We start from the raw sequence: 13,960 nt of genomic DNA, 5'->3' as shown, positions 1-13,960 counted from the left end.
GTCTGCGAGTTCCGCCCGCGCCGGCGCTTCTGGAGGATGAGCGGCTCTCCCAGCTCTCACGTCTGTCGCTTTGCCTGCAGTGCCGCTGGGCAGCAACACCTCTAGAGCCAGCATGCAGTCGGCGGAGTGGGCAGCCCAGGGCCCGGCGGTCAGCAGCGCCGGCGCGGGCATGCCCGCCTCCCTCGGCCGGCCGCTGCAGCAGGGAGGGGGCCTGGTCCGGAGCACCACCCCTGGGGTCCCCATGAGGCCGAACAGCCAGCCCGGCCCCAGGCAGATGATGCAGATAATGGGTAAGACTGAGTGCCACACAGCGGCGGGCATCCTCTGTCAGCGCGGAGACAGGAACTGCAGCACGCCGAATGCTGTGTTGTGCTTTGCCGTCCTTTTAAGCTGAGACGAAAAACTAAGAGCAGAATAATGGAGTGACACCGTTTTAAAAAAACACCTTCAGTGCCAAAATCTTGCTGCAGATGTCACTGGTGGTGGACGATAATGTATTTATGTAATCCTATGAAACTAAACTTGAATGAACCTGTTGCATGGTTACAGATCAGGTCTTTAAAATGCCAGTGTCCTTAAAGGCTGGTTATCTTTTTATCAGAAGCCACCTGCTGTACAGGTGTACTTGAGTGATTCCGAATGTTTACTGGTGTCGTGCAGTTCTGACATGACTGGGGGTTTTAGTTAATGTGCTTGTAAATCAAGTCCGCTCTCTCTAAGAGCTCAGGGGAACCACTGAGGAAGCCTTTCAAAAAGTGTTAAAAAATTATTAGCTGTTGCATTTTATCTTTGATCAGTTCAGTACTCAGCATGTTCTTGCATGACTCGTAACAACTGTGTTTACCGAAGCGGCAGATTCCTTGAAGGCAGTGTGGCAAACCCTTGAGCTTTATAGTATGCAAATCTTTCGGAAGTCCTACGCTTCAGAACGGAAAAACAAAATTATTAACGTTTCTGTGTTGAGTGTGCATTTGCTCTTTGTAGAAAAGGCCGCAGTCTTAGTGCACTGTGCTGAGCGAGCTCGGGTTTTCCTGTGCCCTAACTGCCCTGTGCCCCCATGTGTTTCTGTGAAGGACCACAGTCTGAGCTGGACATGGTCATGTCCGGAGCGGCCTTCTCCCAGCAGCAGGCGCCACCCAATCAGACCGCCCCGTGGCCTGACAGCATGCTGCCCATTGAGGCGGCCCCCTTCGCCAACCAGAACAGGTAACGCTCTCCTGCCATGCGGACTGCGAATGAGGGCGATCTGAGCCTGCAGGCGATCTCTTGTGTGTTAAATATGAACAGTCTCTCTGGCCGTGTCATTTCTCCTCTACAAGTACCCTCCCCCTGTATGAACACATTTCCTGTGAAACCAAAAGTGGAGTAAGAATGAAACGCCATATCTGAGTGTACAGAGGAAAGGTTGTGCTTTCAGCCGAGTGCACCAAATGCGATCGGGCAGTAATTACTTTTACAAGACGGGATCTGCTTGTTAGTACTGCAGGATCATTGTAGAGCAGCGTAGTTCGACCATGTTTCTTGAGGGTACCGACTCTTGATTGTTTTGTATAGTACAGATTACCATTTTAATTACAGCTACTGTAACTACCCAATAATATTATCACTAATAGGAGACTAATGGTATTTCTGATGACTGTACTAACTGTTCTTAAGCAAGTCCCTGATCACCCCTCTGAATTTCCCGCAAACTTAAATGCAATAATAATGTAAAGTAAGAAATTTAACTGTTAAGAAAAGGTGTTGAAAGTGGATGTGATAGAACCAGCTAGTTTTACATGAAGGGTGAGACCTTTAAGTTGACATAACTGTTTTCAAGAATTGGTTATGTTTTTTGCAGGGAATAATTATTCCACGTCTTTATAAGAGGAGAGAAATTTTATGTACCTTCTGTTTGTAATCATCAGAAAATGATTAATTTCCAATCCCAGAGTTTAAAGGATGAAGAGAGGAACTTGGAAACTTGAGTCAAATGCAACAAAGCAAATTGAGCAATTGTTAATTGTTAAACTCCTCAAAAATACAAAATTGCCCTCATAATAATGATGTGTGTATATTTGAAGGCTTTGCATGAAGAATGTATTTTGCTGGTTATTTCAGACAGTTACATTGGTTTGAATTTCACATATTCACAAATTAATCAGATTATAATAATATTTATAGTAATTAGTAGGATACACCTACTACAGGAAGACTACATAGTTTTGTCTGTTTTAAAGTTTCAATTATGTATACTGTATGTAACCATATACCAGTGATTCCCAGTAACAGGCAGTAGCTGTTATTATATGCTCCCTACATGGGCGCACAGGCTAACATAAATTATAAAGCACCAGGTTTCGAAAACTGTTATGAGTCCTTCTAAGTTGCCCGTCTCTAAGCTGTCTGTCAGCTGTGGAGCCCTGTAGGTCATGCCAACTGGTGGTGGTCTGATGGAATAACCACGCACTGAGAATGACCCCCCCATGGGATCTCTTCTTTAAAAGCTTTATTTCTGAAAAATTAGAAGGTAGATTGGGAGAGTTCCAGATGATTCCTTAAGACACCACATTGTAGCAGGGAACTATGAGGCCATACAAGATATAACACAACTCCTGTCACTGCTGTCACATACAAGATATAACACAACTCCTGTCACTGGGTTACATATACGTTATTAGGTCCTCAGCTAATAATAGTAACTGCTGATATGTCCTAAAGTAGGTGAAAAACAGTGTCTGACATTAGCTTTCCGTTTTATTTTTCCCCATTATTATTTAGCTGATGACCTTGATTTGGTGTGATCAGAAATAAGAATCTAAAAACCATCACGTAACTGTTTTGCTATTTTCTAATAGTTCTCAGTTAATGATTTATTTCACCCTACCTTTGATTATTTCATTGCCATCAGTTCTGCTTTAACACGTGTTACAGCATTGTGAATCCGATATAAGGCCATGCCTTTCTTACTACCACTGTGTTTGAGAGTGGAAGTGTGAGGTGGTTATAACACCATCGAGTATGTAGGAACTAGTCACACATGAGTAAGAGTGAACAGGCTTGTGGCTGCCTCCACGCAGCCTGGCAAGTCACAGTAAAATAACAGCTCATTAATATTTCTTTAGGTTAAAAAAGTGCTGAATGAAAAACATTTTCACTTCCTCCCTTTACTGCATTTCCTATTGCAAAGGCTGATGCAAATACTGTCCCTGCTTCATGCCCTGTTTTCATTGTTTTCAATTAGTGAATGAAAACAGTGTTTTATTTATAGAATGAGATGTAACAGTAATAGACAGGACTCAATGGAAATATTTCTACTGTGATGGTGTTTTCTAGACCTTTTTTCCTCCTAACCCCTTAACTCCCACTGAATCAATGGTTACTGTGATGCAGGTTTTCCATATCATGGGATTTCTGCTATTGCGTTATTGCAGAGCTGGCTGTTTAATGCAATGAGTATGCTTTGGCCATATTTTTGCTTATCATTTATGTTTTGCTTCTTTTAACCTTCAGGGGACAGCTGTATGCGGCAAATATGCTAAGCTCTCATCATCTGTATGATATTTCCTCTATCATTTTCACAAAAATATTATTGGGTTTCTCAAACTACTTATCTGTCCGTGTGGAAGTGGTCAAAGAGTACCAAGACTATCAGCTGCAGATAGCAGTTTATCTTTAGAAATGCATAAACCTCATTTCAGTAACTTCCTCCCGATATGGTATTCATTGACTCTGTACCATTCAGTTAAATGATACCTGTTGGAGTGGTTCACTGCCTCATGTCATTGGAGTGATTCTGTAGTGCTGACTCGTTCACTGACTCAGACCTGATTCAGCACCGCTAGCTTGTATCATGTGGAGTGTTGCTGTTCTGTGTGTACCGACTCAGACAGCTCAGTAGCGTAGTTGCGCTGGGTGAATTTGTGGATCCTGAACGAAATCTTTAAAGTGATTAGTTTCACTGAACGGAATGAAATGAACCTGTTCCCTAAAAATAATCAGACTGCCCAGAGCTAGTTTAGCAGAAGATTTAAGCGAAGATTTTGATGTCTGGAGTGGATTTAGAAAGTCTTCTCTTTACAAAGAAGAACAGGAACTGTTAGCTGTGGAATTGGGCAGGAGGTGGACAGGGAGGAGGCAAGATGGAGTGGCCCTGTCACAGCTCCGCTGTACTGTTCCCCCCAGGCCGGCCTACAGCAGCCCCCAGGACGAGTCCCTGTGTGCTGCCCCCTCACCCGAGAGCACTGCAGATGAAGGAGCCCTGCTCAGCCAGCTCTACTCGGTGCTCAAGGACTTCGATGGCCTGGAGGAGATTGACCGCGCCTTGGGGATACCTGCTTTGGTCAGCCAGGTAATCTTTAAGCCTGAGCTCGTGTGTACGTGTCAAACTCACACCAGAGACGCACTTGTGTCTGTGTCTCTATGGCGTTGTAGTGGATGCCAATCTTAAGAAGCAAAATGTCCTGTGATTCCTGCAAATTGCTCAGGTCCTCTTGTAGTTCACCTTAAAGGTCAGTTTGCTGCAGGCCTTCTTAATCTCCCACCAGTGAAAGTACAGAGGCTAAATATACAACATTGTACCACATTCTTGAGATCACATAACAATGGGAGGCTTGAAATATAGTGTGTACAATCTCAGCATTTGTAAAAGAATCAGGTCTGATCGTGTTCCCGATATCAGTCAAATAATGTTTTGACAAAATGATTTCCCTCTTGAATTAGAAGCATGTAGTAACAGAACAGTTGAATTTTTGTGACAGGCTAAACTCTTGTGACCAATACTGCCAAGCGGGACAGAGTCAACTTAATTTATACTGCAATGGCTTTTCACTGTATGAAAAGTATATTGCCCCAAACAGGAATTCAGTGAATTGTAACGGGACCTGTTATTAGTCTTTGATTAGCTCTTAATTTTTGCGATAAAAAGTAATTGGTTGCAACCAGCCTGAAAAACTGTAAACCAGGAACTGTCCCATCCTTGTCCTGGAGGGCTGGGTTGGGCACTGACACCTGAAGACCTGGGGGCAGCTGGTGAATTTCTCCCCTTGGGCTGAAATCTCTGGGATGTCCGGCTCATCCGGGAGCAGTACTGCCAGCTCTTTACTGCACACCAGTCCAGGATGAAGCAGTAGTTAGTTAGGGCTCTGGGCACCTGTCTGGAGGGCTGTGGGTTCTCACTGTGATTTACCCCTGGGCAAGGTACAGTACTGCGCTTCAGTAAAATACCTCAGTGTATGAGGGATATAAATGCAAGTCGCTTTTGAAAATGTGTTTGAGGTCACGTTCTGTGGTCACCTGGTCTGGATTGCAGTTTTCTGTTGACGGAAGACCAGCGCCTGTTGCCTTGCATGTTCAGTCATGGTGTTCACTGCACGTTAAGGCGGGGAGTCTGTTGCATGAATGCACGAGTCGTCCCGGAGCCCACGGAGGGTCTGTGTGTCCGTGTCTCTGCAGGGCCAGCCAGTGGAGCCCGAGCAGTTCCCCAGCCAGGACCCCAGCATGATGCTGGACCAGAAGCCACCTCTCTACAATCAGCAGTACGCCGGCCCGGCCCCCATGGCGCAGGGCAGCTACCCCCCGATGCAGGACGCCACCTTCCACGCCATCGCCGGTCAGATGGGCCAGAGGCCGGGGTACCCGATGCTGCGCCTCCAGGCCCGACCCGGACTCCGTGCCCCCGGGGTGGGGCCGAACCAGCCCAACACGCTGAGGCTTCAGCTGCAGCACAGACTGCAGGCGCAGCAGGTGAGCGGCGGCGGGGCTCTCGCCGTTAGCCGTTTGAGTGGCAGTGGCTTCTAAACATCACCTCAGGCCAGTTCTAAAAGACATTTTTAATAGATTCTCAAAGTCTTTTTACTCATTTGTACCCAGAGGAATGTATAATTAAATAGTGTGATGGGTTCCCTGTTTACTGAAGACATATAGTTCTGTGCTGCATTGGAGTGAATTGCTGAGTGGCTCTAAGTGCCCCCTGGTGGAAATGGGAGGTATAACAAGGAGGATTTGACAGGCTGCAATTCTGGGGTGATAGCAGTGTTTTCAAGATACATTTTGCAAATATCAGCACTCCTGTGATTTCATATTTTATGGAAGGCTGTTGGATTATTTTTTGGCTTGCAAAATGTGAAAATTAAGAACTTTCTGTTAGTAGTAGAAAATATAGTAGAGATTGAATAGGTATGATTGCTGTTTTAGATACTATAGATTAACAATAGTTACATTAATTTTTAATGACAATTGAATTTTTTGGAGTCCATATATTGGTATATTTTTCTATCCGCTGTATAATGCACTGTTCTGAAGAAAACATGAAATAACCTCTGTAGTTAATTCCTTTTAAGAAAACAAAATATTTTCTTATATTTTAAGACTGAAACATGAAGTATACAGCAATTTTACCTTATCACACTCAACATTTCACTCTATTTAAATTACGTCTGTAAAATACTGCACTGCTGAGATTTTTTAACCCTCTTGTCAGAGTTTGTTTCAGTGCTAACATTTTTAAATCTTGTTGCCAGAACCGTCAGCCCCTGATGAACCAGCTCAGCAGTGTCTCCAACTTGAACCTACCTCTAAGGCCTAACGTACCAGCCCAGGTCAGTCCCCATCTTTTCATGTGACCTCTGGCCACCCCACTGTCTGATTTCTCGAAAGACATCCCATGATTAAACTGCACTTTTCCTTGGCCTGGTCACCATTTTGGACCTTGGCGAGTATCAAATGAGATATGAGGGAAATATCACTAAATGTGGATACAGAAGGGTGTGTAAAATGTATAATAGACATGAAAAACTATGTATATAAAATTCTCACTGAACTCCCAGAAATTGCTGTGTAAATTACACCCTGCCTGGGGTTACGTCAGATTCGACTTGTCAATTTGACTGGACATAAGAACAACTTGTGGGTCCCAAAATAAAAATTTTGGAGCTACAGCAAGTTCCTTCTGTGGATTAATAGCCACTGTGACTCCATTTTACCCTTTGTTCTGTCTCATCTCATTGTCTCCGATTGTGTTATTTACTGTGTATTTTTTATACGCGCGCAATATTTGGGTTTTGAGGTATTACAGTTATCAGATTTCAGAAGTTATTTTTATCGGGGAAAAGGATTTTATTTCTCAGTATCACGAACGATAGTTGTCTCTCTGCCCTCAAACCACGGTAAGAAGGGGTCGCTGGCGACGTGTGTAAAGACTTTCCCTTCCTGGAACCTCTGTGGAAGTCGGGAAGTAATCTGAGTAATTACTTCATGGCCGGGCCTTGTGTGGGGGTCTGCTGTCAGGTCTGAGTAATTAAATGGGGACTGCAAGGCTATTTTTATATTTCAGGGTTAGAAAGAATGAGCATTGTTGAGTGCATTTCAAACCACAATAAAAGTAAAATGTACACAGTAACTTGTAAAACCTCCAATTTATATCACAAAATAGACATATTCTGCAATTCAGAATGAGGCACAAAACTTGACGTGAAGCAACTCTATTACATTTTTAAAAAGCAGGCTTATGGATGAATCTCTTTTAATGGAATAGAAATATTGCTCTCGACTTCAAGACTGTTTTGCCGATAAATGGAACTTGTGAACTGTCCGTGTTGAAATATCTGCTGCACAGCCTGTGCTTATGCTCTCCTGCATCACCTTACATTAGTTCTTCCAGTGACTAGTGAGCAGGAAGGGCCGCCTCGCGTCACAGTTCGTGGGGAGCTCTCGCTCTCGCCCGTGGCGAGACTGGGGGTCCCCAACGCCATGGCGACTCACAGCACTTTCGCAAAGTTCCCGATTTTGTGCTTGAATCCGAAATGCGAGACGTTTTTCTTTTCTGAACCGCCAGCGAATTTATTCCATAACCGAGATTGAATCGCCGCTCTGAGAAATTGGGACTGCAGTTCCCCTTGAATGAGTCAGCTCAGGGCCGTGCCCCCCCATAATAATAATAATAATGTTTCTTTATTAGCCCTATACAATTTCTTGCATTAGGAATTCATCTTTTCGCATACCCCAGCTTTTCTCCATGGAGACACAGACACAGACAGGGAGAGAAGCTTGGGGCCAGAGCGCAGGGTCAGCCATTGTACAGCGCCCCTGGAGCAGTTAGGGTTAAGGGCCTTGCTCAGGGGCCCAACGGAGTAGGATTCCTCTGCCGGCCGCGGGATTTGAACCGGCAACCTTCCAGTCACAGGCGCAGATCCTTAGCCACAGAGCCACCGCTCCGCCCATGCGGGCGCGGTCAGAGCGGGGATTGCCAGCATTGTCCTTGTGCTTCCCCAGGGAACCATCAACGCCCAGATGCTCGCGCAGAGGCAGAGGGAGATCCTGAGCAACCACCTGCGCCAGCGGCAGCTCGAGCAGCAGCGCCAGCAGCAGCAGCAGCAGCAGCAGAGAGCCATGATGATGCGGGCGCAGGGCCTCAGCCTGCCGCCCAACATGGCGGCGGCGGTGGCGGCCCCTGGCGGCCTGCCGGGGACAATGAGCAGCCCGCGGATCCCTCAGGCAAACCCACAGCAATTCCCCTACCCGCCGAACTACGGTACTGGACTTACATCCCCGCCACCTTCCACCAGCCCCTTCTCCCCAGTGTCCCCCAGCCTCCCCGGGTCCCAGCTCCTCTCTCACAGCTCCTTGCATGGCTCCCAGATGAGTCTGGCTAACCAGGGAATGATGGGAAACATTGGAGGACAGTTTGGGGCTGTAATGAGTCCCCAAATGCAGCACAATGCCTTCCAGTTTCCCAGCTCAGGTACTGCCCTTTCTTGAAGTGCTTTTTATTACTTTCCTGAATGACAACACTGTGCAGGCTTAACAGGGTGCTTTGTAATGCAACGTTGATGTTCTTTTGACATGAAAAGAAGCAGATGATTGGATTGATTTAAATTGTTACATACCTGTTGAAGTGTCAGTGCAGATTGCACGTATGGAGTCATTTTTTTTTTTAAATCATCTAGATTTCTACAGCCAAAGCCTCTGAGTGGAGATATTTGTTTTTATGTTGAAAGGTTAGAACCACAGGAGGGCTGTAAATGAGCGGCATTTGTGCCCGATGGCTGAATAGGCAGTATATTCTGTGGAATATCCATTCCAACAGAAAAAAGGGTTAAAATTGCAACTGAGACGTTAGAAAGTATCATTTTTGAACTTGAAGTCTAAGTATTGTAAGTAACAGTACATTTGAATGGATGTGATCTGATAAGCCTGTATAAATTGTTGTATTGTGTCATTCATGCCTGATGTTTGTTATACCTGGACTAATTGGCTGTTGCTTTCTCCAAGACTGTGGAGCTCTTGATTTAAAGGAACCTTAAAGAACCGTCTGTCCTCATCACTCCCCATTCCTGTTCTTTCCCTGTGATGACACTAACTTGCATGCTTTGTACTGTCTTAGTGCTTGCAATTAACCCTATTTTTTAGCCTACATCTGAGCCTCTCTAACAGTAGAGTTCAGAACGGACCCGGCCACAGCACTAGTGTGCACGAGTGTATTTCTATCTTTTTGGGGACATGCTTTGGTCGTAAACTTCACTCAGTTGAAACTCGTGCCGACCTGTGAACCCAGAACTAAGATTGTTGGCACTTAGACATCTGCAATGTCATTTCATTGTGGGAGTACCCCTGAATCATCTAGCTTTGTTTGGATGTTTTCAGATTTTGTCTCCACATTTTGATAGCAATACCACTCATTCTGCAAGTAGTAATAGTAATAGTTATCTTTTGTACGTTTTACAGCACACAGAGTGCCTCTCTAAAATGTTATGCAAATTTCTTACATCTGCTATCAATTTTTATTTTGTCTAATATTTTGTTATAACAATCAGCTGTTTAAACTGATTGTAACTTGAACTGAAACAGAAAACAGGAACACATATTTATGCTTTCATGAGAACAACATATAGGAAAGAAATCTGCTTAGTTACCCATTGGTAACCAATTAAGAAGAGAAGGATTGATTTGAATTCACTTAATCAAGATCTCCTGAAAGTTATTATAAACTTATAATTCTAAGACTACTTTTGGAATTCCTTATTATTCTGCCTTGACACACGGTTTAGGTTCCTTGGAATATGTGAATATGTTGCAGCGATTACCTTTATACTGTATTTTTAAAAATGGATAAACTTGGTTTATAGTAATATCATGAGCTATGTTAAATTTGTTACAGTTATTTAACATTTCAGTTAAAGATTTAGATCATTTTATTTGACTTGTTGTCTTGAAAACTCATGTTTGGTCACTGAGTTATAAATGTAGCATCTTTTCACGAGTGGCAGTATCACTGAAGGTGGATGCTTAGGCATTGATGGTAATCCTGAACATAATAGTTTTATATTTCAGTTTAAAATATTGATAAAAAATAGTTTATGTAATCAAATCCCAGGTTTTGCAAACTCCCTTCTGCTGGGAGCTAACTTGTTGATTCAGAGTGGCTGTCCATATTTAAGATGGGCCACATTCCTGTTCCACCACTGCATAACCCAGCAGCAGACAGAGCAGTGTGCTTAACAGCTGTGTGTTGACCCTCAGGGATGAATCAGCAGCCTGATGCAGGTTTTGGAGGTGCTACCACCCCCCAGAGTCCTCTGATGTCACCCAGGATGGGTCACGCCCAGAGCCCCATGATGCAGCAGCCCCAGGCCAGTGCAAGCTTCCAGCCCTCATCAGAGATGAATGGCTGGCCACAGGGAAACATAAGTGGAAATAGGTAATCATTGCAGGATTGCACTATTCCTTTTTTAGCTTAGGTCCTGAAGAACTTATATACATCCAAAATAAGGTTTGTGTGTGAGTGTCTAGCCAGGTCTTGAAGAAGACCATGTGTTCTGGTATGTAAAAGGACAGAAAGAGCTCTTGATCTTAATTGCCATCTGGGAATATGACACATAATCTTAGCAGTTCTTCATTCCTTCAGTTGACGCTACAAGCTGAGACCCTGACTACATGGTCTTGTAAGATTGCAGGGGGAGCATTTGTAGGCGTTGGGAGTATTACCACTGGTGCCCTGGCTAAGTTCTGCCTGGGCCGGCTCAGTCTGGCCTACTGGAGGTTCCCCCTCAGTTGCTGAAGCAGCTTGTCACCCTCCTACCTGATCTGCCGTGTACTGAAGCTGTTTTGCCTCCCCCAGGCAGTGCTGCACTTCAGTAGCGGAAGCAATGGGTCCCCTATCACTTGTAATGAGCTTTGGGCCTCTATGGGATGAAAAAGTAGTGCAATTAGAAGAGTTCACTTGGAACTGTATCTAGCCTAGATTGAACTGTGAAATATCCACACATATCCTCACTTCTTCTCTGAGATTTATTTTGTCAGAGAACAGGGTTTAGGGGGGGTTAGATGGCTGAATTCACAGCATTTTCGGTGCCGGTGAGTTTTTTTTCCAGGAACGGATCTGTTGAAACACACAACACAGCCTTGTGCCGTCTCCCTCAGGTGTGTGTGGTTAGCACATTCTGCGGCATCTGGCACCTCCCAGTGGATTAAGCTGCAGCTGGTTTCATTTCCATTGCAGCTACAAGGCAACACGCCGAATCTGGAGTGGCTTCTGATTGATAAATGCACTTCAGAATGCAGTGTTATGTGGCATATAACTTTTTTCATATTTTAAGTTCAGCCAATTTTCATGCAAGATCACACGGAATCCCCTGTCTGGGGAAATGCACTGTTGATGCTTGAATTCAGTGAGACTTTTAAAGTAGGGCGTGTTTTCCCAAAGCTCAGTCAAATCAGAGATTTGAATGACACATATGCTGTGGATTTTGTTATGAAAGTCTTCTCGGTCTGTTCCTGTAGGCAATTTAAATGGTTTCGTTTTTTTTTATCTTTGGATAGCGTGTTCACACAGCAGTCGTCACCTCAATTTGGGCAGCAGTCAAATGCCAGCATGTACAATAACAATATGAACATCAATGTGTCAATGACAACGAACTCCAGCATGAACAACATGAATCAGATGTCAGGGCAGATCAGCATGACCTCAATGACCTCGGTGCCTACATCGGGGCTATCCTCCATGGGTCCCGAGCAGGTAAGTACCACAGCCTTTCCCGAGCTTTTTCCACCCTGGGAAGTCCTTGTTCACTGCACATGTGTAACGGGAGCCGGCCCAGGCTCTCGTGAAGCGTAGTTCAGGACCCTATGCAGACGGTATAATCCGGACGTAAGTGGAGAAGGACAACAGGGAAGAGACGTAGAGGATCAGGAGGGGATGATGGACAGGGGGGTGCGACGATGGTGATCCAGGGGGCGTGGTGCAGCCCAGGCAAACAAGTCCAAACAGCCCAAAGGGGGAATCCGGGGCGCAGTTCAGGGTCCAGGTACCGGGTGAACCATCCAAGAAGTTAAAATCCAGAACGGGATCCGGAACAGGAACAGGGAGTTAAAACAAGATAACGGGGCCAGGCACTCCGAGCCCTGGACTCAGACGGTCAGGACACCATGATGAAGCCTATGCCATCGGGTCTCTCCTGGACCCGCTGGTAGGCGGGCTTCCAGGCGTCCATCTCCCAATGCTGAGTGACGAATAGAGGGAGCGCCAGGCTTAAAGAATAACGGGCGAAACGGGGCAGGGCTTTAGAAACTTTCTCAGATCTTTCTCTTCTCACAGGTGAATGATCCTACCATGAGAGGAAACCTCTTTCCTAACCAGTTGCCTGGCATGGATATGATTAAACAGGAGGGTGAGGCAACACGAGTAAGTACATCCACAGCTAAGTGTATCTCAGGTTCTCTTTTCCTCACTCTTGTCTGCAGAAAACAGCTATATTACAAATGTTAATTAAATATGAGCCTTGCAGTCTTCACTTTTTATATAGTCGTTGAAGAGTTGACCAAAGATCGAAGTCTCCGCCTTAGGACAAATCAAAACTTTTCCTTTCTCAATCTTATGGTATTTTTCAAAACAAGTGAACTAGAGTGGACGACAGCTTTCTCTGTACTGATTTATGTGATGCATTTTTTTTCCACGTAACCCATTACAAGTTGAAGGCCTTCTAAGTGTCTGCTCATTCTTAATTGAGCCGTTTGGTGCACAGCAAGGTTGTGAATAATTTAACATAATTACCTTATGTAATTCTGCGACCAAGAGTTATGGTGCTAGACTGACTTAACACAACCCCTTAAGATGGTGGTGTAATTAGTACTGTGCACTTAGTGCAAGACTGATTTGTTCTCATGCAGACAATATTTTAAAGGACAAGTCCTTGTAGACTTCAAGACATGACATCAAGTGCTGTACAGCAGACATAAACAAAGGCTCAGATTGCTTATGTGTTTATGCTATGTTTTATCTATTGATTTTTCCCCCTACATTTTGCGTCACACTCTGCAAGCAGTATGAGTGCTATCATTTTCAAAGGCAATTCAAAAGGGATGGCTTAAAAATCTATCTCGCTTCCCAAGGGGTTAATAATTCACAAGTGCTGTTGTATTAAACACTGTTCTAATCATTTTCTCCTGTAAGCCACACATCGGTACGAATTTGGCATGAATAAAAGGAGTTGCACCTTGCTTCCAAATATTTAGCTATTGTTTGATTAGCCAGAAGAGTAAAAGTACAATGTTTTGAAGAGCTGCAGACTGTCTGCATCGCCACCTAGTGGAAAATGGCCATATTAAATCGAATTTGGCTGAATCGTCTCAGATGTTTTTTTTTTAATTGTGTAACTTTATGGACTGTGGGAAAAAAAACATTTTTGTTGGGCAGAATCTTTTTGGGAAAGTTTCATGCTATCCAACCTTTATTTGTTTCTTCTCTGGGCTGTAGCAAGCATTTGAAATCTAAATAATGTTGTTATTGAAGCTTTTAAGCCTCATTAAATTGTATGAATATTTAACAGCAGTACAACATTTTGAATGTGAACTCGACTAGTTTTCTTATAAGCTTTGGAAATTTATGTCGCTTGATTTATACTGCAGGAGCCCAAATGTAAAGGGCTGAAGTAAATAATTTAGTGCCTAGCCATTAGTGCAGCTACAACGAATTTATATTATCGCA

At 44.3% G+C, this 13,960-nt stretch overlaps 1 protein-coding gene across 13 annotated transcripts in view; it reads left to right on the top strand.

The window, feature by feature from the left end:
• ncoa2 (nuclear receptor coactivator 2) overlaps positions 1–13,960 on the top strand; it is a 133,887-nt gene that overhangs the window by 114,615 nt on the left and 5,312 nt on the right. For 12 of the 13 annotated variants that reach the window (XM_015353631.2, XM_015353623.2, XM_015353627.2 and 9 more), the window contains 9 exons: positions 81–290; positions 1,074–1,206; positions 4,165–4,330; positions 5,434–5,724; positions 6,501–6,578; positions 8,251–8,719; positions 10,498–10,675; positions 11,797–11,992; positions 12,572–12,658. In XM_015353631.2, coding sequence (XP_015209117.2) covers positions 81–290; positions 1,074–1,206; positions 4,165–4,330; positions 5,434–5,724; positions 6,501–6,578; positions 8,251–8,719; positions 10,498–10,675; positions 11,797–11,992; positions 12,572–12,658 — 1,808 coding nt within the window. The remainder of the gene's footprint in view (positions 1–80; positions 291–1,073; positions 1,207–4,164; positions 4,331–5,433; positions 5,725–6,500; positions 6,579–8,250; positions 8,720–10,497; positions 10,676–11,796; positions 11,993–12,571; positions 12,659–13,960) is intronic. The other variant, XM_015353632.2, reaches the window with a different exon arrangement.

The sequence above is a fragment of the Lepisosteus oculatus genome, chromosome 6 (genome assembly GCF_040954835.1).
Source record: "Lepisosteus oculatus isolate fLepOcu1 chromosome 6, fLepOcu1.hap2, whole genome shotgun sequence".
In the NCBI taxonomy this organism is placed as follows: domain Eukaryota; kingdom Metazoa; phylum Chordata; class Actinopteri; order Semionotiformes; family Lepisosteidae; genus Lepisosteus; species Lepisosteus oculatus.
This window is presented reverse-complemented; position numbering and strand designations above follow the sequence as displayed.